The sequence below is a fragment of the Myodes glareolus genome, chromosome 1, assembly GCF_982192425.1.
Source record: "Myodes glareolus chromosome 1, mMyoGla1.1, whole genome shotgun sequence".
Lineage (NCBI taxonomy): Eukaryota > Metazoa > Chordata > Mammalia > Rodentia > Cricetidae > Myodes > Myodes glareolus.
The window spans coordinates 136,764,307-136,788,118 of NC_142026.1; the positions used below are offsets into that span (position 1 = coordinate 136,764,307).

Genomic DNA, 23,812 nt, shown 5'->3' on the forward strand with positions numbered 1-23,812 from the left:
TTAAAGCTAAGGTTTCTTCTACTGTGAAAGAATGGGGAAAAAATCTGTAGATGGAGGTACAATGACAAGGTGGGAAAGGACCATGTATAATGTAGCATGTCGGGTGAACTGGTGCTTCATCCCAGGAGTGGACTATGGACATCCCTTTTAACTCCGCCCTCAGTGTCATCAAGTAAAACCCCTCAAGGTCAGCATGGGCAAATAAGCTCCACATCTATAGCTGATTTCTCTTACTCAGGCAGAGCCAGTTTACTAGGTACAGGATTGAGTTTTCCCAATTAGAGCCAACTGAAACAAATAAACAAAATGCACAGGGTGGGTAGTGATTAAGAAGGAGGAAGTAAGTCTGAATAACTCACAAGGAATCACTATATGCCAACAAAAAAGAAGGGAAGGAAGGGAGGGTGGAAAAGAAGGAAGATAGAGAAGGAAGGAAGAAGACGAAGGAAGGAGGGAGGAAAAGAGGGAGGGAGGGAAGAAGGGAGGGAGGGAGGGAGGGAGGGAGGAAGGAAGGAAGGAAGGAAGAGGGGTGGAGGAAGGAATGAAGGAAGGAAAAGAGAAAGAAAGAGAGAGAGAGAGAAGGAGGGAGGGAGGGAGGGAGGGAGGGGAGGAAGGAAGGAAGGAAGGAAGGAAGGAAGGAAGGAAGGAAGGAAGGAAGGAAGGAAGGAAGGAAGGAGGGAAGGAAGGAAGGAAAATTGTAATATATGTAACATTGTGTATAAATACACATATAAAATTTAGATGAAATTTCTTTAACTGGGCTGACAATGCTCCCTCTAAAGGTCAAAGAGTATCTAACAAAACCCTCAGCACCAGACAGGAGAAACTATCATTTGAGTTGTTGTTAAAAATTAAGGAACTCCCAAAACATAAGAGACTATTATATTGCCCTTGCTTGTCCTCTGGGGGGTGAGGGTAAGTCCTGATTGCTGATGACACCATGCACTTAGCCCAGAAGGCTCTGATTTGGAACTGACCTGAAAATCTACTCCCTGAAGATTAGCTTTCTTGGTACCAGAAGATGTATATGAACTTCCAAAGGAGGGAAGCAACCAAGAGACCTACTATGATGTCCTACTGCACTCAAGCTATGATGCCTGAGCCACAACAATGAGCAGCATGGCATGACAATCCTAAGAGTGTAGTAGTGGCACATACACCTTGACAGCAACCAACAATGGGTTGGTTGGACTTGAGACCCATTCAACAAGAGAGAAACCATATCTAGTTCTGGAATTCTACCCAACTACTCAGGGCTTGTGAGGTAATGGATCTTGGAGAAGAAGTAAGTTCTACAATTGCCATCTAACTAAACCAGCATAATCCTTAACTATATTCAAAATTCCTTTATATCCATGGATAAAGTGTAGTCGTTACCCCCCATCAAGGAAATTTTCCTTTGCAATGAATGGAGACCATTACAGACAAACACACCAATCAAAATGCAGATTAATAGAGTCCAGTCACAATGAATACATCTACATAACACTCCTATACTTAAGGGTTAGAGAATATTGAGGAAAAAAGGATGGAAAGATTTTTTTTTTTAAGAACCAGAGGATCAGGGAGTTGGCTGTGAGATTGTGTTTCCTGGTAATGCCAGAAGCTATACCCATAATGTTTCACCACCAAGACTGTCTAACCATGAGATGAACAAAGGCAACAGTAATAGAGATGCCAAACTGGGCAGGGGAAAGTCCATGAGATCTCAATGTATGCGAAATATCATGGCACTAAGGGAGGCCGAAAGTGGGAGAAATAGTCTTGCCTGGGGAAGAGTGCACTGGTTGGCTGTCCAATCCCAAATGCTCAGCCCTGAAGACATACACACAAGTAACACTATACAGACTGTGCTGGTTATTTATATTTAACAGTATACCTATATATCCATAACCATATATGCATCTAACAACTAGTAATTTTCAAAAAAGGATTATAAGTTTGAAAGGGAGAAAAGGGGCATATGTGAGGATTTTGATAGAGAAAGGGGAAGGGGAAATCAAGTAACTATCTCAAGAATAAAACAGTTAAAAAAAACAATGTTAAAGATAAACAAAGAATGTAGTAGAAGCTGAGCAGCTGTGTGTGAGAACCATTTAATGAGAGACACAACACGCTGTGGAAGCAGAGGTGAGCCCTTTGGATTTGGTTTGCTTACTTCTCATTTGCTTTCCTAGTCTCTGTAAAACACTATCAATAAAACTCATTCATTCAATGAAATAGTATAATTGTTTTTTTTTTAAGATCTTCCATCGATATCTTTTTTAGGAACAAACAGAATTTGGCAGACATGGTGATGCAGCCTTTAATTCCAGCACTCCTCTGAGGGGAGGAGGAGGCAGGTAGATTTCTGTGAGTTCAAGGACAGCCTGGTCTACAAAATGAGTACTAGGATAGCCACAGAGAAACCCTGTCTCACAAACCCAAGGAAAAAAACCAAACCAACAAAAACTGAAAGAACATACAAAATAAAAATTGTCCAAAAAAAAAAAAAAGCCCAAAAGATCTGATGCTTTAGAATGGGGCATAGTTGTAATCTACTGTGAGGGACCTCTACTCAGGCAAGGGTTAACGATACACAGTCAAACAGCAGCCCTGAACGTGCAAGCTAGGAGCATTTATCAGGTCTCATGCAGTTCAGGCTGGCCTAGAGCTCACTATGTGATTGACTTTGAACTCTGATCCTCCCGCCTCCACCTCCCAAGTGCTAGAGTTACATGTGCACTACTAAATCTGGAAATTCTATTATATATTGTCATATTTATAATATCATACTTATAAAAGGAATTTTGATCAAATAAAGACTTTCGTATTCCTATTTTCAGAAAGACGCACTGATTTTTGTCTTTTAAATACTCAATATATTTTTGTGCTTTCAGTGATTGTTTTTAATAAAAATAAACTGTATCATAGGCATCTTTTTCTTTGTCTTTATTCTTTTAATATTTCAGACACTCCCCTAATGTAAAATAAAACATTTTTTACTTAATTTTCTACCAGTCACAGGATTGAATAAACAACATACAATTATGTATAGATGTGTGTGTGTGTAAACATATGTGAGACAAAATTTTAGGCAAAACATTGAGATGAAATCAAGGACATTACATGAGATTATACATGAACAATTCATAAGGATTGACATTTATGACTCCAAGATTTCCATTTAAACACTCAAAATAAACATAAGAGAAGTTACTAACTTAATCTGGAAACAAAAGCCCCACAAAGTCGACTACAGAATGACAGATTATGTAAATTCATCATCTCATATAATCATTTCAGTGGCCTTAGAAAGCAATTTCCGTTCAGGGTGCCTCCTCTTGCCCTCTATTTTACATTTGAGTGACTCACTGATTCCTAGGAGCGATCTTAAATTATTGTGTGCCCCTTGTTAAACAGATTTTTGAACGGTAAGTACTCTTGTAAAAATGTACCCCATATAAAATGGCACATACGGTACATTCTGGAATGCTGACTTCCTTAGGATGGAACACACTCTTTTCTTATAATAACAGTTTGTCATATGATTTGAATCAAAGAAGTTTCCACAAATGACCTATAAAGAGATATTTTGAGGTTAGTTCGTGTGTGGAGGAGTAGGCAATTTGGCATGGGTAAATCTTTTCCCTTTTCTGAATGTTTTATAACAGAATAAATTGCAGGATAAATCAATAACAAAAGGTTTATCTTTTTGTTTGTGAATTACTCATCAATTTAAAGTGATAAACCCCATATCTGTATAAGCCAATACTTCCTATGTAGACTTTTATCCAGTTCTCAGAACAACTCTTTAAAATGCAGGCACTAATGCCATTTCCATTTTGTAGATAAAAAAAAAAAAGTGAAGACCGAAGAATTCTAATGTCTGCCCATACCAGACAGTCTGACTCATGGGTGATTCATATCTTCCTCATTATAAGAGTATTAGAAAGTCTAGCAGAACTCTAACTAAATGATTTCATCCAGTACACCACATTCTAGGAGTTTTAACTTCTGTGTTATATACTGCAGTATGTGTAGGTTGGATGACATCATCAAACTTGACAAGGTTTGTAGGTTTGGTGAGAATTGCACACACCGACCTTGCTGGATGAAAACTGACTCTGAATCCTGAACTGTAAACCATGGGAGCTGAGATTACCTCCCTCAGTCGTGTACAGAGTTGTTAGTGTCCAAATGACAATGGACATATCTTAGGAAGGTTTTCTTTTTATTTTCTCTCCTTCAGAGCAATGTTTTGATGGATTGTGCATAGATGGAATACAAACAAACATCCAATTCCCTGTAAGACACTTGGATGTAAAATGAACAGAGAACAGCCTCAGTGAAGCCTGTGTTGAGCTGTCAAACAGTGCACATTTGAAACTGAGTTTGAGGGTGTTCCACTGTCCGTGCTGTCCTCACTTCTCCCTCACGTCAGAACGTGATATTAACTTAAAGAGGAGCACTCTGGGAGTTAGACTGCAGAATAAGATTTAGCTGACTGATACCTGACAAGGTAAACCAGTCAGGATCAATGATAGAAAGCTTTCGATGGAAAAAAAAAAAAAAAAAACCCAGTGAGATGAATTTTCAATATACCTGCAAAGGCCAGAGCTTCTTCCCAAGAGCCATGTCCCTAAGCAAGCGTGTCTGGGGGAAAATGTGTACAAGTAACAGGGTGGCATATTTGGACTTTTAAGAGTTATCTTCAGAGGAATTTTCACAGCACATCAGGAATTCTCCATAGTTTTCTTCCATTTGAATGAGTCTCTCAGTCCTGTTTAAGCACATGGCCAAGGAAAATACTCAGCACATCCTTCAGGCCTTATAGAAGTTGCCATGGCAACAGTCATTTATCTAATGTCGATTTTTGTTAATTGAGTTTCTCCTGCTAAATAATGTATGGAGATTGTACTCCTACCAACAGTAAATACAATACTTAATAAAACAAAATGGGTGAGCACAGTACATTCAGACAGCTGAGCAATGCCCCCCCCCCCCCACTGGATTCTGTTTTCTGGACACCTAACTTATATGGAAAGAAAATAAAATTTAGAGTAAATACTGTTAATCAACTATCTAAAGCCGTCACTCAAGACCATTAAAAGAATGACATTGTGAACTTTCAGAGAACTTTCTCATAGATACATTTTTGTTCTTTTCTGACATTATTTGGCTTGCTAACATATCCTGGCAAAAAGCAAGAAGGAAAAGGTATAATTTGGGTCAAGAATCTTCTGTTTCCTAATAAATAATACTGGAGGCCTAGGCACAAACTCTCTTGCTTCTTCCATTTCCCTCTTAAACAGGACTGTACCAAGCAAAATCTCTAACAGTATTGTGACAATAGGGTGAGGGGTCTAAGTGCACTGCAGGACAACAGAGGCGATGGAACAGGGTGTTTGGATTAGGACACCGTGAACAGTCCTGGCTGTGATTCCCTTCCTTTGACAGGCTTTGTGCGGGACACTCGTGCACATTACACACACACACAGGCGTCCTGCGTGGAGCTTTTAGAGCTCCAGGAGCTTGCCTTCCTCGACTGTCAACAGCATTTGGATTGGAGCTCTTTGTGGACAATGAAAATGTGAGTCTGGTAAAGTCACAGACTCGGGATTTTCAGCCACTTAGAAGCTAAGAGAATCTCAAATCTTAAATTTCTTTTTCAAGTAATTGTGTATCTGTGGCACTTTTTAAAGATGTTTTACATGTCAACAAAGGAAAAGAAAGGTCAAGAATCCCTTTCAAAAGAAAATAAGATTACTGTGGATCTGAACTGTGCAATGAAGTATGTTGATCTATAGCTTCCACGTTACTGGCGCAAACAGTACAATCACCTAGGCACGAACTGGAGAGGTCAGAGTACTCCTGAAGCCAGCACCTGCTGTGCACAGATCTGCTCTTTCATTCTAGACTCTGCCACTGAGCTGCACCAATCAGCTCCTACGCATCAGCTGTTATTCATGTGGATCCAGGCTCAGTGAGGCTAGCAATCTATTCCACTAGCAAGGCAACCTGCAGGAAAGATTCCTGCACAGACCCTATAGTAACTGAGATTTGGTTTACACAACTGTAAGCTTTTATATGTACAGAGAAATCACTGTCTGGTTGCTCTCTGGATAAAATGGCATTTAACCTGGCTTCGTTGTGTTATACAATCACAGGAGAAATGCATTATATCAGACACTTAGACTGTCATTTGCAGAATTTTCTCATATACAAACAATAATTCGTGGTAGAATGCATTCAACACTAAATTTATCTCACTTCTTGCTGCCTTGTATTCAATAGAGAAAGTGGAACAATTTAAACTAAATTTAGTTTACAAATGAAATAATTTTATCTCTAAATTCTATTACCTTAATGCATGTTATCAATAAAAGGAGAGCATTTTTAAATGAATGTTTTTCGGCAAACAAATAACAATGGTTATATGAAGTGCTCATTTATTTTCTAACATTGTGGTACAAGCGTCTCAATTGAATTTGGAAAACACGCTCAACCAAGTACCCTGCGGTCAAGAACTATTTACTTCTTATTTAGGTACAATCCTTAGCAAGGTTCTGTAAATGAACACTAACCATGGCTATTTAGACCTGTGAGACCACAATGATTCTGCCTAAGCACTTAGCCTCCCTGCGCTGCTCGGGTGCAGCAGACTGCTCCACTAGATTTCTGGGCTACCAGATGACTTCTTTCCTGGCCCTTTTCTGGACAAAGATCAGGACATTATTGATGCTTTTTTATTTTTTCACCTATACACACTGGCATTTCTGAGTTGACAAATTCACCAGCCCCCATTCTGTGATAATGGGATAAAGAATGGGATAAAGGGAAATCTAGGAACTCACCCCTTCTCTGGTCTCTGGGTCTACAGCAGAAACTCACCCCTGCTCTGGCCTCTGGGTCTGCAGCAGGAACTCACCCCTTCTCTGGTCTCTGGGTCTACAGCAGGGACTCATCCCTTCTCTGGTCTCTGGGTCTGCAGCAAGGACTCACCCCTGCTCTTGTCCCTCTGGGTCTGCAGCAGGGACTCATCCCTGCTCTGTTCTTTCTGGGTCTGCAGTAGAAACTCATCCCTGCTCTGGCCTCTGGGTCTACAGCAGGAACTCACCCCTGTACTTGTCTCTCTGGATCTGCAGCAGGGACTCACCCCTGTACTTGTCTCTCTGGGTCTGGAGCAGGGACTCACCCCTGTTCTGGTCTCTGGGTCTGCAGCAGGAACTCACCCCTGCTCTTGTCTCTGGGTCTGCAGCAGGGACTCATTCCTGCTCTTGTCTTTAGGTCTGCAGCAGGTACTCACCCCTGCTCTGGTGTCTGGGTCTGCATCAAGGACTCACCCCTGCTCTTGACTCTGGGTCTGCAGCAGGTACTCACCCCTGCTCTGGTCTCTGAGTCTGCATCAAGGACTCACCCCTGCTCTTGACTCTGGGTCTGCAGCAGGAACTCACCCCTGCTCTAATCTCTGGGTCTGCAGGAGGAACTCATCTCTGCACTGGTCTCTCTGGGTCTACAACAGAAACTCACCCCTGCTTTGGTCTCTGGGTCTACAGCAGGAACTCACCCCTGCTCTGGTCTGGCTCTGCAATAGGGACTTAACCCTGCTCTAGTCTCTGGGTCTGGCAGGTCCTTGTCCAGCAGTGTTCTTGCCTCTACCTTTCAGAACGCTGTTGCAGTTGCATTGCATGCAATATACAGACTTCTTGGGCAGCAGTGTCGGGGTAAGGAGTACAGGGAAAAGCACTTATCCAGTTTCTCAGGAACAGAACTTTTGAGGATCCTCTGGGATTTGTGTACATGTCTTGGTTTTGTTTCTATTGTGTTTTTCTTTCCTATTTTCCTTTACACCTCTAAAGCTCTTAAAAGCCATACTAAGACAATATCATGGTCACCTAACAGTGCAACTCATTGTGATTGGTAGCTATGTTCTCTAGGAACTGGAATTCAATGGGTTTTTTTAATGTTGTAATATAAGTTATATATTAGCCTTATTTCACCGGTTAGGAAGACAAACCTGCTTACAATTTTATTGTTAAAATTATCACAATACTACAGCAGTAAGCCATTATTTCCCAAAGTACCTGGGATGAAGTTTCTCATAATACTTTCTTCCTTGAGCAAATTGAGGCTCTAAAACCTGAGGTGCACCGCCCAGAACCTCAATTTTCTAAGAACAATCCATACATAAGCTTTTGTCCTGGGATAATTTTAATAGAACGTCTTGTCCTCCTCAAAATACTACATTTCTTCATAAACTGGGTCTCTAAAAATTCTGAAAGGAAAGCAAATGGAAGTAGGAAGGAAGGCCAGCAAGCACATGCACCCTCGTGCTGCCCACCTTCTCACTGGCACGTCATCCCCTCGTGCTGCCCACCTTCTTACTGGCACGTCAGCTCGCATGGTGAGTATTCACCTGTGGAAGCTTCTAGAGTCTCATCCACAACATTCACCTGATTCCCTCAACAGAACCATCTCGCTTCACTCTACAGCTTACGATGTACAAGGATGATTGCACAATGATGACCACATAACCGCAAACATAGTCTAGAATTGCGCAAAGAATACGAAAGCCCCACCAACTGCACACTTAAAGGAAAACACGCGCACAGTGTGCAGTGTGCCATGTCTCCATAATGAGGCTCTAGTATGAACATAGGTTGCTATTATTTCAAAATTGAAATAACTAAACTAATTTAATAAAAATTCCATAAATATCAAGATTTTTTTTTAGTTTTCAGTATACTCAGGTATATAAGCAAAATATACAACAATCTGAATTAAAGAAACAAAATGAAAATAAAAACATCGGGGGATTGTAAGTGATCATGTGATTAAAAGAGAGAAACACTGATTAATTAAAATCACAAACATGCAGAGTCATAGATGTCTGTTTTTATGGTTCCCTTTCTATAAAATTATTATTACCAAGCTAGGCTAATGTCAGCACTTGGAAGACTGAAGCAAGCAGGAATCCTGAGAGAGCGGTAAATAGAGGCCTGGTTTTCATACTGAGTCCTCGGACAGCCAGCGCTACATAATACAGAGACCTTGACTCAAAAAGACCAAAAATATTAATATAATTAATATGCATTAATTCTATAGTCAAAAAATAAATATAATAAAAAGAGAATGATAATTCTGGGAAATAGAATGTGAATAGTTAACATACACATGCAATACAGCACAGCTGGACACGTATCCTGTTATCATTGCCTCCTCTCTAACCTATCTTACATGTATTGATTGTGATTTCTCATGGGAGTCTGGCATTGAGATGATCTAAATTCTCAAATGACTGCTAAAGGCGGCAATCAGGATACCAACACTGTTAATAACGGCACACATCTGTACAGTATTTATGTATGTAAGGTCTTTATACAAACAAAGCCATTGCTTTCTTACAAAGTTGCAGCAAGATTTGATCTCTTATTATTTCTGTCTTTAAAATGAGCAATCTGAGAAAAGAAGTCAAATTCCCCGAATGAGTATAGTATACATAAACATCAATTTGCCTTAATTTGTTACATTGAAAACTAGACACACTCTAGTGACTTTAGAGGTAGATGAAGGTAAAGACACTGTTAGAATACGTATACGCTTAGTGTGCTTTGTTAAATGAAATAATCTTAATGATTGTGAAATTGGTTCACAGTCATCACATCTCTGCAGAAGTCAGGGACTAGCACATGTGGTCCAACGTGACCACTTCTCCTCACAGACCTCTCCAGGGCCTGCTTCCCTTCGGGGACAGGCTGAGCTGATCACCTGTGTCACACTACTTGGCACGGCATTGCCTTACCAGAACCTTCCCTTTTGAACCTTGTGCTTCTCATCTAAACATTGCCTACTACTTCTCTACCTTTACCGAATTTCCATCGCTTATATCAGGAAAGTTAGGAAAACAATTGTGTCTGTGTGTATGATGTGCACACGCACATTCCCCTGTGAGTGTGTGCATTTGCATACATGTGAGATCAACGAACAACCACATATGTATGTCCTCACCCTCGCCATGTGAGATGGGGTCCTGCCTGCTGCTGTATGCCAGGCCAGTTGGCCTGTCCCTGTCCCATCTCCCCTTAGACTCTCTGAACCCAGGTCTTCGTGTTTGTGTGACAGCCTCTGTCACTGAGCCATAACCTCAGCCCCTAGAGCAGAAATTTTCTTCATTTCCTTCTTAGCTCTCAGAATTTAGAGTTTTAAAGTTAGCCTCAAAAGTGTCACTTGGGTGGATTGTACTTCCTGAGGTGTTTTTGTCCCTTACTACCAAAATTAAAATATTCATACTGCTTCATCCTTGCCCCTTGGCAATTGAATCTATTCCAGTTGCTTCAAAAGCATTTCTCTCTGGCAAATATCTGCGAGTATAAAGTCTGCTTCTCTGGTCCAGCACAAGGCTCCAGTGGTTAGTTAAGGTCTCCACACACATCTCCCTCACAAACCGAGTGCTCTGAACACTCACCCTTTACTTTCTGTGAATAAACTCACAGTGCCAAGTCCATCAGGAGTCTGCCAAATGCCCCTGAAAGCTCCATCTTTTCCTCAGTCTTTAGTATAGTCTCCAAGTTCTGGAAGAACGAAGACTGTCTTGCCTCCCAAGCATGTCAAGTGCTTATCCTTCCATCTAGAGAATCCATACCTTGACTCAGCTCACCCAGGAGCTGTTTCCTGGTGCCTTCCTGTTAGATGCCCCATCTGCACCTCTGAAATGAGGAAGTGCTCGTCTTTGCTTGCGATACAGCATTAATTATGCACGGCACATGTCTATTCTAGGCAATAGGCTGAACTGCGTGGCATTGCTATGATTTTACCGTATGTGGTGCCCCAGGCAGTTTGATCTGTGTTCATTTAGTTTCTGAGCCCTACCCAGGTAAAGCACAGACTTCACACAGGCGAACTGAATTGTCTTGTCGTCCAATTCCAATCTGCCCTCCTCCCACCCGCCAGAAGTCCTGAACACTGGAAATTCAAAAGCGTTAAGCAAAATAAGACTCTTAAATCAGTACACAGATTTTCATAACATCAATCCTCTGCAACAATTAGTCTTCCTGCATAAGGAGCAGCTGACTGTTACACGTGCCACCCTACCTGGGAAGGGAGTGGGCTTTAGAATCTAAAAGGCGTCACAATTAACTTTACTTAGATTCAAGAAGCAGTTTTAAAACCATTTATTTGTGAAGGAAACAATCTTAGGTTTAGAAGTTGGCAGATACAGCGAAAAGCTTTTTAGTTGACTGAAATAAAAAAAAAATCAAAACACTTTTCAGAGCAGGCACTTCCCTTATGAAAACAAACTGCAGGAAGCAAAGCACAGCAGTTTCTGCAGGAGGCGAGCCCCACCCACCAATGAGCAGGAGAATGGAGAAGAGATTTGCATCTCTATAGTTCCTTTGTATACCCACATTCCAAAAGCCCTTCACAAAGCAGCAAATATCTTGGCCCACAGAGACTGACTGGCCTGGGTAGTGTGAGGCCTGACAGCGCTGACCCCCACCTGGCTGTGCGCAGGAGCACAATGACACTGCGCAGGCAGAGAGGACTTGCTTGCCCTGCTTCTAACCACTGCAGTAAGTGAGGCTCATATCTGCTGATCTTCCCAAAGCACCACCACTGTTCTCCTACTCTAGTGGATGGATTTGCTCATCAACTCCTAGCCAGTCCCTTAAATGATTATAAAATGCACTGATCCAAACGTAGAAGATGCAAGAATAGAGGGTTTCCATGGGCCAGATACCCAAGAAGCCACATGCCTACCGAATGTGATCCTTGCAGTCTGCTCAGTTCTGTATCAGGGGTGGAGGCCAGGGGTGACTTCACCTACATTTGGCTACATAAAGATGGCCTTTTGCCGTATAATTCTGATGTTGCCCATGGCCTTCTCAGAGTACTCTGCATATGGGGCCCTGGGCCAGCATCCGCTGCCACAATCCAGGCAGCAGCTGTGGCTGGCTGTCCTCCAGGGGTCACAGTTGGGTTATAAATCCCTCACCGGACCACGGGCTGAGAAGCCTGATTGGAAACAATTTATTTGAACCCCTCTTCATTTAGATTCAAATGGAATAAGGAAGGTAAAAATTGAACAGAGCCAGAAATTGTGCCTTGCTGCTCCTGCAGTCAGTAAACATTTATTCACTAAGCCTAGCTCCTCGCTTCTCTTTCCCTCTCTCATCTCGCTCAGCCTCAGTCCTCCAATCCTTCCTGCTTGCTGCTTTAATGCATAATTAAGAAGGTCAGAATTAATGAAGCAGTGTGGAGTAAAGTTCAAGGAATCCCCAGGCACTATTTATTCTATTAGATCTCGGGCATGAATGTCAGATTGGCAGCGCAAGCTGCATGGGCAATGGGCCCTGCTGCATCCCAGGAACCACCCACCCAGGGAGACTCACCTGCACCGTCAGGTCATTCCGAAGCTCCTTCCCAGCAAAAATCACGCGCAGCTGGTCAGCCGGAACCCCCTGTCGCTTAGCAACCACTTCCTTGAGCTGGAAGATGCTGGTGTCAGAATCCACCTCCACTGGGAAGCCATGGCTGGAGTTGAACCTGACGAACACTAAACACAGGCAGAGAGACGAGCATTACTCCAAGCCCTTACTGGCCAGTGAAATGTCTCTGGAAATGCTTGCCCCTTGCCGGCCCTCCAGTGAACGGCATATATTTTCTCTCATTTATAACAGGAAACTTTATACTATAGAGCAGTAGCCTTTGACATCCATCCTCCAACACAGGGGGACTCAAGTGGAACACCTGCCTGATTGGAATCTAGAGATCCCCATGAGTTTATAGAATATTCTGCTCCAACAGACTGAACAAACACTCCCTCCCTCCGAGGGTTCTCTGCATAAAAATCAAAGACAGCATGTTGATGTTCCACAAGGAAATGGAGGAAATGGAAGCCACCTTGTAGACAGGTGAAGAGAGCTGGGGCCATAGGGTTGGGGCTCTGGGCTCTGTGAAGGAGTTCTGGACTCTGTTAAATGGTTGTAGGCACTAGGTAAGGACTCTGGGCCCTGTGTAAAGATTTTGGCTCAGGGGTCTCTGGATTTCTAGAGAGATCTTAAAGTAATTTATCTCTGTTGTTGGAACATTCTCTTCATTAGACTCTGGCTAGAACCCACGACCTTCCCCACACTGTCTTCCTACTTCCCTTGTCAAACTGTCCCAGCATGCCTCACATCCACCTGCCCTTTCCCGCCATCCACCCTCTTCTCACTTCTCCAAGTCAGGCTCTCACTGAGTACTTTCTAGATCCTTATGTTGGGTGTGGAGTGCATGCCTTTCATCTCAACACTCCAAACAGAGGCATTTCTAGGCCAACCTGCTCTAAAAAGGAAGTTCCAGGATAGCCGAAGCTACATAGAGAGTCTCTGTCTGAAAGGGAAAAATAAAATAAACAAAAATACTTTCTAGATTCTTGCATATAGTATAGTTTTTGTGTTTAATTCAAAACTTTAGTAAAACTATCATACACAATTTAAATAATGGTGTGAGACAGAGATAGGAAATTTCCAGTCAACTTTAGAGACAGGAACCTTAATTCTTTTCCTTGCCATAGGTCTGTCCTGGATGAAGGCCAGAAGTCACACATATTTGGGGACTCTGGTTCCTAGACTGAGTTCTTGTTATCTTTCTTCTCCTTTTATACAGTCACCTGAAGACATATGTGAGAATGTGACCTAAGCTCCAGCCCAGACACCTGGACAGAAAGGCAGCCTTTCAATGGCTGGCCAAACTGGCCAAGCTGGCCAAGCCCTACCCCTGTCTCAACCCAGAAACACCATATTGTCTCTTACTGGGGAATCCCTGTTGGCAACACATTTTTGGGGACCATCTCCAGTGCTCCAGTACTCCCCCCGACTTGTGTAGCAGGACAAAACAGTGCAGAGGTTCCTCTATCTTGTACTCTTACTGAGACCATTTCAGGGTTAACTAAGAATTTGACCTCCTTGATGGGGAATTCCACGGAAAACTTCCCAACTCTATTCTAGAAACCTGAGGTCGAGATGCCATACCTTGTAACATTGTGTCCTCCATTTCTCTCCTGTGAACCTAGCCTAAACTCCTGTCAAGCACTCCCCTCCCCATGTCCTGAGTCACTCTCAGGTACTCACAACAAAGCACCTGGAGCCCGCCCAGGCCTAGGGTGGCTTTGCTGTTGTTTACTGTTGGAAGCTACAGTCATGCGGAGCAAGAAAGCCTCTATACTCTCAGGGACCTGGCTTCTCAAGGATCGATATCATCATTATTATTTTAACAAGGTGTGCTTTAGTAGAGTACCCTCTCCCTCACTCCCCAGTTCTCCTTTCTGTTTTCTCTCTCGTTGTGTGTATGTGTGTGATTTCATTCTGCATCACTGAAAATACAGGTGAAGAAATAAAAATATATTGATTCCTGTCATGTATGCATAACATCTCAAGTCAAGACTCAAAGTCAAAAACCCATTGGTTAAGTTACAGGGCAGGGGGCTACAAGGGACAAAGACATGGTCAAGTTCTAAGCATCACTGTTTTTTTCTACTGCTATGAGTAGGATTTTTATAAAGACAATACCATGGGGGTGATGCAGAAGGAAGCTGCTGGGGAATATCTGTAGAAATATATTAAAATCCCCACGAGACTCTATGCTGATGTGTTTCCCAAAGATTCAAACAAAGAAAGTCCTATTGCAAATGCAGAACTATGAAGAAAAGAAGGGAGAGAGGTGAAATAATAAAGGCAGAAGTGAAACAACAAAATGTATATAACTCTTCAAATCATGTTTTATTAAATGTTCATTGTCCTATAGTCTTAAGTTCACTTTGCATAAATTATTAAAATTATATACAAATAGATAATTTTGAATAGTAAGTTTATGATACAAATTGATTTTACAATAAAAATATCACCTAAACCTATTGTAAGAATTCAGTCAACTGAAGTGCTTGTGTGGCTAAAGAGGAACATCTAGAAAGTAGACAGGTCAATGACTAAGTGGAAATGTACCACATCCCACCTGTATAGCCCCTCCAGTCCAGCAGGGAGCCCCACTGGTCCCCCTCAGAGAAAGGAACCAGTCAAACAGTGATCCGACTTCCAGCTACTTCCTAGCTTTATAATTTAGAACAAGCTGTCTGGCATCTCTGCTCCTGGCTGCCTGTTTTGCTAAGGGTCTGCCACTGGGATTATGTACAACCTCCAGGGCCCATTCCAGATTTACTGCGACTGCACCTCAGAAACAGCCCGTGGGACAGATGAGCACTTGCTCCAAAAGCAGTTCCTCACTTGAGCTGTCCAGGGGAGCTGGGGCTGATTTTAAAGCCACACTCGCCATCTGTGCTGAACCAGGGCAGAGTGCATGGTGTTCAGCTAAATACCGAGCAAAGCGGACAGATTTCCTTGGGTCACCTCAGTGGACCCAAATCTTCTAAGAAAAGATAAAAAGGAAATTTGACTAGTCATCATTTTCTGAGATTTGATTATATACTAAAAGCCTGCAGATTGTTTTCTTTTCTTTAGAGAACTGTGTGCGGTGTCAGAGACAAGTGTTATATCTTCTTCAACCAACAGCATCAGTGGGGTGAATCATCACTGACATAAATTCACGATCACGTTCTCTGAGACAAGGTCTCTGGGTATCTGGTCCAGGATGGTCTCATGCTTGCCATTCTCCATCTTGAGGCTGGAAGATACTTTTTTTTTTTTTTTTTTTTTTTTAAATCCCCTGCCACCTTTCACTAGCCTGCAGAAAACCTGGAGGATCAGGAAAGAAATGGGAGTGGAGGGGAGGACCGTCGGGAGGCGGGCCCACATAGTCCAAGGCTGCTTCAGTCACTGGTGCAGCCAGAGGAGGCACAGGGTTCTGAGTGGTTGTGCTCTTCCTTGACTCTGTCTGCCTCCCAAGCAGGATTCTACCCCTGCACTGACTCAGCCGTCCTAGGAAGGGATTCTAACTAATCTGTGTAATTTCAGTCTTCTTGTCATTGTTTATAGGATTGGTTCAGGAACGGGTACAAATCAATTAGCACCTGTCTTCCATTTCCCTAGATACTGGCGATGTAAGACTAATCGACAGGAAATGCAGGCTGTCAAAATTTGGTGAGGAACTTTTGAGGGTATTAAGAATCACTTGAGACCTGAGCATTTTAGCCAGGGGAATCAAACAAGCCCCAAACATCAGCATATAAATAGGCTCAATGCATCCACCAGGACAAGAGGTGGCTTTCAGAGAGAGAATGCCTCTGAAGGACTTTGACTCTAACTACACCCAGTAAAAACCAAGAGCAAGTTCTGCTCCAGCAGTTCAAGACTGCCCTGGCATGTAATTCCAGCTGCCCCCAGGTGAGGCTTTCCTTCCCTCCTTCAAGAACTATATCTAAGCCCAGTAACTCCTGTTTTCAACCAGAAAATGACCAAACAAGCAAACAAAAGCACATGTCCACATTCCCCTTGCTACCCTATTTTTCTGAATGGGGAAATTTATTGAGAATTACTTCCATTTGAATATATATAAACATATATATATTCAAATCCATTGTGGAAGACTGTGGCAAAGCAATGGCCTTAGTATTTTAAATCCATCGTCACTTTCTTTGAGTCATATACACCCTGAAGAAACATCCCATTTAATCTGTTGTAATATTTACAATACTTTACTTTCCTTTGGCATCTGCTATGTCTTCCTGGTATTTCCCTGTAGCAGAGGGCAGACTTTTGTAATTTCATTTTCTAATTTCTCTTCCTTTCTTGTACTTGCCGATTTTTGGAAAACTCATGAAGTCGGGGCACATCTTGTTTACTATTTGTGCACTGTCCAGTGGCTTCATCAAATACAGGACTGTAACAAAAGACCCCCACGTCTTTTTTTCAGACTTGCCATCTCCCTGGAACTCAAGAAATATCATATTCTATATCAAAGATGTTTGGTCAACACCCAAGATGCAGTAAAATAAATGCTGTCCTCTGTTTTGAATATGGCTCCAGCACTTCCACTATTGCCATTATCTTTGATTGGCTGCTGCATTTTGTTAATTGCATCTATACCGTATCTTTCACTTATAAATTCTCGTATTCTTCATTAATGTTGACACGTTCCAAGCTGCCATTCCCTTCCAGAAGGCTGCAAAGTCGCCTCATTCACGTCTGTGCATCCATGTTTTCCTCTCTGATTCAGTTCCCACTGGCCAGACAGAAAATGTTCTTTATGGACCACAAATCAAAACAAACGACTTCCCCCTGCCGACTCTCCCTTGGTTATCCTCCACCCTCAGAGGAACAGATTCCTTCCTTGTTCTGGCCACAAAGTCCTCATGGTCAACCTCTGGCAACCTCTCTAATCTCCCAGTAAACCATTCCCGGGATTGGCCACCAAGCTCTAGCCATAAGAAATAAATAATTATAAAGGAAACTGTACATATATATTTACATGTATATGCTTTAGCCATGCCTATTTATATACACTATTTTAAAAACTTCGGTCAGTGAATTACCAAATTTATTACTCTATTTGTGACAGGCCAAGAGAGTGCAGAAGTTCCTTCATTTTGTATTCTTCCTGAGGCCATTTCAGGTTTAACTGGAATTTGATCTCCTTGATGGAGAATCCATGGAAAATTAGCAAACTCTATTTTAGGAACTCAAGGTGCCCCAGCCAGGATGCAGTTTTTGTCTTCAAAAACCCCGTGCTCTGGACACTCGCTCAGGAGTATACTTGCATCCTGGATACCTGAGTGTGGTCTCAGCCAGCAGGAATAAAAACTTTCAGTTGGCTACAGACTGTGTCTGCGGGGTCATCTCTGGCCATCTACAACACCACAGCTTTTAGTCAGAAGCCAGGAACAATCTGTGCCATGCTGGGCAGCAGATACAAGGCAGCAAAGCCACAGTGCTGGGCTAACAGAAGCAAGAGGCTGAGCCTAGAAGAGTGTGCTTTTCTCCTGAGGAAAAGGAAAATCCCAGAAAGAAAAAAAAGTGGAATACACAAATTCTGCCCACCCAACTTGTGGCTAGCCCTCAAGTGTTAAGGTAAAGGAGAGCCTTGAAACAATTCAGTCGGGAGAACTGACCCAAGGGGCAGAGTGCAAGCCATGGCCTTGAACACACACACAGTGAGCTCCTGTGTGCACAGAGAACCAGAGGTCCTCCTCAGTGGGGGAGTCTGATAAACACTCCTTGGCCAGGAGAGGGGGGCAGCAGGAATGGGGGCGATGAGAACGGCCCTTTTCTGCTGAGGTCTCCCACCTAAAATTCTATCACCCCAGTCTAAGAAGAACGTCAGGTAAAACCCAGCTGATCGGCATTGTGAAAATACTCCACAACAATCAGGGTCTCCAGAGCAGGAAGCAGACCTGGAGGAGACAGGGAACGAAGCCCGGTGTGTTATTCTAGGGAGATACACACTCAGAGGTAAACGCTGAGGAAATACAAATGAAGGCAGGACTCCAGTTGGTAAAAATGTACAAATAGCACATTCCTGATAGCAATTAAGTTATTAATAAACGCTGGAAACAAGAGTTGAAGAGATGGCTCAGTGGTTAAGAGCAATGACTACTTTAACAGTAGACCAAGGTTCAATTCCCAGCACCCACGGGGCAGCTCACAAAGTCTGTAACTCCACCTCCAGGGGATCTGAGGCCTTCTCTGGCCTCCACGGGATGGGTTCCAAGTATGCACATGGGATACAGACAGACATCCAGACAAAACATCCATGTACATAAAATGAAGTAATAATGATAATTTAAAATGTTTTAATAAAACTCGAACCTAGGTGTGACATATATCACAACTCCCTACTCTCTCTTACCTCTGCTTTTCTTTTTCTGTAAAGCTTCAAGTATTCTCAAATAAAAGGCATTTAAAATAAAACAGAAGATGTAGGCTGGCACCACCAGTTCTAGTCAATGAAAACATTTTTTTTCGTTTAAGAATAATCCAAGTATTTCCTCTGAAAATGAAAGAAACAATGGCCGCAGGGGAAGAGGACGGAGTCACCACATATCACAGTCACATCTGTGAGCAAGCACAAAATTAGAAATCAGTTCAAAGAGTCAGAAAAGTAGGGTGCATTCTCAAGAGGAAAGGCAGGCAGCTGAAGGAACCCCAACTGGGTTCTCACTTTGTACTAGAAAGACAAAAGCATCTGTCTTTTAACATACACACTGAAACAGTTCCTGTGGCCGTCCCCAATGAAGTAAAACAGAACTACTTTTGTAGTAAAGCAGGAAGTAAGAACAGACACACGGGACAATGGGTATAACACAGAGGCAAATGGGGATTGATGGAGTAAAATTGTAACACTCATGACAAAAACATGTTGGGAGAATCAAATAACCAAGTGTCTGTGGAGAGGAGGAACACAGGAAACTGGAAGGAGTGGGAGCCCAGAAGAGGAGACATGAGGGACTGATGGGGTAACAGCAAATGCCCTCACATGTGCTGTCACTGCTTGGCAACAGGAGAGCTTGTAAACTGTACCCCACCCCACCCGCCATGGCTCTGCTAGAAGAGCCTTGCACCTCACGTGGCCATAAATATATGTCTCTTCACACTCTCCACAGGCCGGAGACAGACAGCAAGATGGGGAATCTAAAACCCTTGGGTAGGGAAGAGACCCAGTGTCTCAGGAAGTAGCAACCTCTAAGAATTTCCCCATGGCCCTGATGCAACTGTTCATGTCTTTATGGCCCCCTGACTTACATGGACCTCCCTTCTTCCCTTGCCTCGCTCTTTAATTCTCTTCATTTCTTGAATTAATTTTTCCATTTTCTTCCTTAATTTCTGAATAGAATTTACATCATAAGAGAGAAGAACAGAAAGCAGGGAATGCAATTCCAAGTCTTTCTAACAGGAGGTATGGGTTGTGGCTGAGATCCTGGGCTTGAAGTCTAGCTCTGCCCCACCTTTTTCACTTTTGCAAGCAGAGCTCACAATTACTGTCCCTCCATCAAACAGGAGATAATAGGAATTACTTCATACAGTGGTTGTGATAATTAAAGAAATTAATACAAGGGAAGTAAAGTTCTGCCTGGCACGCGGCAAATTTCAGTAGTCATTTGCTTTTACTTGAAGGCCAACATAAGTCATAAGAGTAACTGTGCTTACCACGTCAAATGCACAATACTAACATTTGGATAACTGAAATCTACAGCCTTCTCTTCGTCGGAGAGAGGCCTTTCCTGCTGTGTTGTTCTATCGTGCTGCAGAGGACTCAGTCATTGATCTCAGGTGACTATGGGTCCTGATAGTGGTATCTTCTGCTCAGACACAGCTCTCTATTTTCAACGGGCTTGTGTAGACATTATCTTGGTTAATCTTCACAAGCACATTGAGAGATAATTGGGACAACATTTACTATTCCTACCTACAAGATGAATAAAGAGAAAGCGGGGTTTGCCTGCTGTTTACAAGGAGAGCTAAAATAGGCATCCCGGGGCTCTGAATCTCTTGCTTTTGTGAGGATTATGTTCATACTGAACTGTAAGCCCTGGCCTAAGAAGACAAAGGAGAGAAAGTAGGTTACCCACCTCTGGGTGCTCACATTCCCTCCCATAAATCCAGTATGCCTGAAAGCATGTTCATGGTTGATATGCTCAGAGACTGGTCTCTCAGAGATCTCTAGTACACCACTGCAGGCTGACTAAGAAAATAATTTATATTGTTGGGTACTGAGAAGCCCAATAACCTACAGTAGACTCCTTTACAGTAGGGTTGAGGCTGGTATTAAGAAGGGTTTGTTTTTCTCATCTCAGCATACTTTATGCCATTCAGACTGGATTATTATGAAATCATGTAGGAAGAAACAATGATGGTGAGGCCCACTATCTCAGCTCTTCTACTCCTGGGAATTACCAAGGAAGGGCAGCATCCTCAGAGAGAGTCCAGACAAACAGAACTAAGACTATTGATTATAATACTAATCAGGAATAATGTATTTCATTCAGGAAGCAAAACCCTGTCAAAGTCCCTTTCCTTACCCAGTCTGCCTTCCCTCCACCTTCTAGTCCCCAATCATCCATCTTTCCTTCTCTACCCTCCAACCTTTGTCTTCTGTCATTCCCCTCCATGTTCCCACCCACCATTCATTCATCTACACATCTTCTCTACCCACCATTCATTCATCTACACATCTTCTCCACCACCGCCCATTCATCTACACATCTTCTCCACCACCGCCCATTCATCTACACATCTTCTCTACCCACCATTCATTCATCTACACATCTTCTCCACCACCGCCCATTCATCTACACATCTTCTCCATCCACTGCCCATTCATCTGCACATCTTCCACCCTCCATTCTCTGCCTTCCAACTTCCAGCCTGCACATCTCCATCTTCTATCCATACACCAAACCACTCACTCATTGATATTATTACCAACATGAAATAACATTAAAAACACAACAAAACAGGTATTCAGATATTTTTTATGGCAAATTAATACTGGCTGATAGGGTAATTTAAAAGCAACTAGCTATACTAATCATGTCAAAAGGAAAGCATTTTCTATAAATTTCTTCAGTTAAATATATTGTGCCAAGACTTTGACAAAAAATATTTAAAGTAAGATAAAAAAATTAGTAAGTATTCTGTGGGCAAAGTGTATTAAATGTATGGTATTTCTATTTTTCCAACACTTTCTAAATGTATCAGATTTAATTAAAAGCTTCTAAATGATAGAGTAGCGTGTAAACTAAATTAATTCTAATCTTTCTGAGATCTATTTGACATCCTTTACAGAAAGTGAGCAAGTGAATGATTTCTATCAGTGTTTTAAAAATAGTGGTTTATAATTATTTTCAACAAAATTAAAGGTGTAATCAATTTGGTTAGAAATTGAATGATAGACAACTGGCATGTTTGTAATGAAGAATTACTAATTTTTTGTTGTTATAAGTTTTATACATCTAAAGAATTAGATGATGATATAGTAAAATATATTTATATAATTAATCCCTATAAACTTATTAACACATACTCACAACAACTATAGAAACCAAATGGTTTCTATATATCAATATATATATTTTTTCATTATATCAATAGGTAACAGATACCTGTATACAGACTCATCTTACAAATTATGTCCAGGAAGACGGCTCAGTGGATAAAAGAAATACCAAGCAAGCATGAGCGCCTGCGTGTGGGTTCCTGGAACCCACATAAAGCCAGCTGGTGGGATGCCGGCCTATATCCTTAGTTCTACAGTGAGAGGGGAGTTGAAAATGACATGGGCAGAGGTGGAAGTGCTTTTGTTATCAAACCTGGGGTTACAACCTGTGTCCCCAGTCAGGTCTGGCCACCCATCCTCTATAAAAAAGAGCAAAAATGTTAAAAAGCAGAAAAGGCGATATATGCAATATGGCCACACTGGGATGAGGGAAAAAGAGATCCATCAGAACTCTCAAATCTCTTTCAGGCCCTAAAGTGTGATCAATGATTAAATAAAGGGCCAAGAATATACTCATCCAAGCAGTCATTCAAGGTGTGGTTCTGGCCACCACTGACCCATCATTATCCCAGCATTATCTTGGGATTCCATTTCATCCTGTAGGACCCTGTGGCATCTCTCTGATTGGCACCTTTTCCTTCTCCCAGAAGGAGACTTCTTTGGGGTCCATTGTTCCAAAAGTCTGACTGTCAGATTGACAGACTCAGAGTGTGTCTCCTTTGTCAAGCCACTTTCATTTTGAGTACTGACTTTAGGGCTAGGAATGAAACCTTACTATATGGACAAGCTGGAAACTATGGAAGCCTTGACAAATAGGGTAAGTGTGGTGCACAGTCTCACGGGCAAGTGCAACAGAAGCAGAGTAAACCAACAGGAAACAGACCATTTTAGATGATTACAAATGGCCTTTCCATGAATGACTAAAAGGATAGCAGTGACGAACAGATCACCACACTTGCCAATCTCACTAAACACATTTTAACATTTTATGGCAATACCATATCCTGTAAGCCTATTCATTCTTAGCAGAATTAAAAATGTTCAAAGAAGTACATGGCTCTACTACATTTATGGTATATATAGCAGAAGAGTTTGATAATTACTGCCTAATATGAGCAGAGGCTAAATTTACCATGGAACTAATCAATATAAATAAAGAAACAACAAACCTGACTGTAAGCATCAATTGGCAAGACTAAGTATTCAGTTACTAATGCATAAACAGACCTTGGAGACCATACTGAAGTAAGTTTTGTTTTAACTATAGGTAAAATGTTTTTCATAGGTAAATTTATTCCTCCTTATTTTTATAATAAAAATTTTCAAGCACTTTTGAAATTTCACTTGCATTAACAAAATATTTGTAATAGTCAAGAAAAATAGCTCCTCAGACATGAGTATCTCAAGGAAAATCCAGTACTATGTGAGTATATTCCATGGGTAAATCTCCTCAGTGTGTATCCTTCCCTCTCGGACACTGGATAGCTCACCAACTGTGAAAGCAATCGATGCAAATTTTGTTCTATTTTTCTTTTATGGCTGTCATGGAAGCAATTTATTTATTTGCTACAAATAAACTTTCTGTGTAATTTTAAACTTTTCTGATTAAATAATTTTATTGAGTAAAATAAGAGAAAATAAATGCCACTATGAGTCAATATAAATTATCAATTTATGAATTCAGTATTTATAAAGTTAGAGTCTGAAGACAGCACTATATGAATCAACCCCAGAACATGGGTGGAACAGCGTGGGTACAGGGCAGGCACCCATCGATGACAGGACGGCTGTTACTATAAAAACAAATTAACAGACTATACTTCAGCTCAGCAAAAGTCACGATTAATGGATAACCAAATGATGAGTTACATAGCAAAAGGAAGGCTTATAAATGTATTCTTAAAAT

General features: G+C 41.8%; 1 protein-coding gene across 3 annotated transcripts in view; it reads right to left on the minus strand.

The window, feature by feature from the left end:
- The window catches only part of Prkn (parkin RBR E3 ubiquitin protein ligase), a 1,186,369-nt gene that overhangs the window by 957,807 nt on the left and 204,750 nt on the right, over positions 1-23,812 (minus strand). For all 3 annotated transcript variants that reach the window (XM_085687456.2, XM_085687459.2, XM_085687454.2), the window contains exon 2: positions 12,372-12,535. In XM_085687456.2, the coding sequence (XP_085543582.1) occupies positions 12,372-12,535 (164 nt within the window). The remainder of the gene's footprint in view (positions 1-12,371; positions 12,536-23,812) is intronic.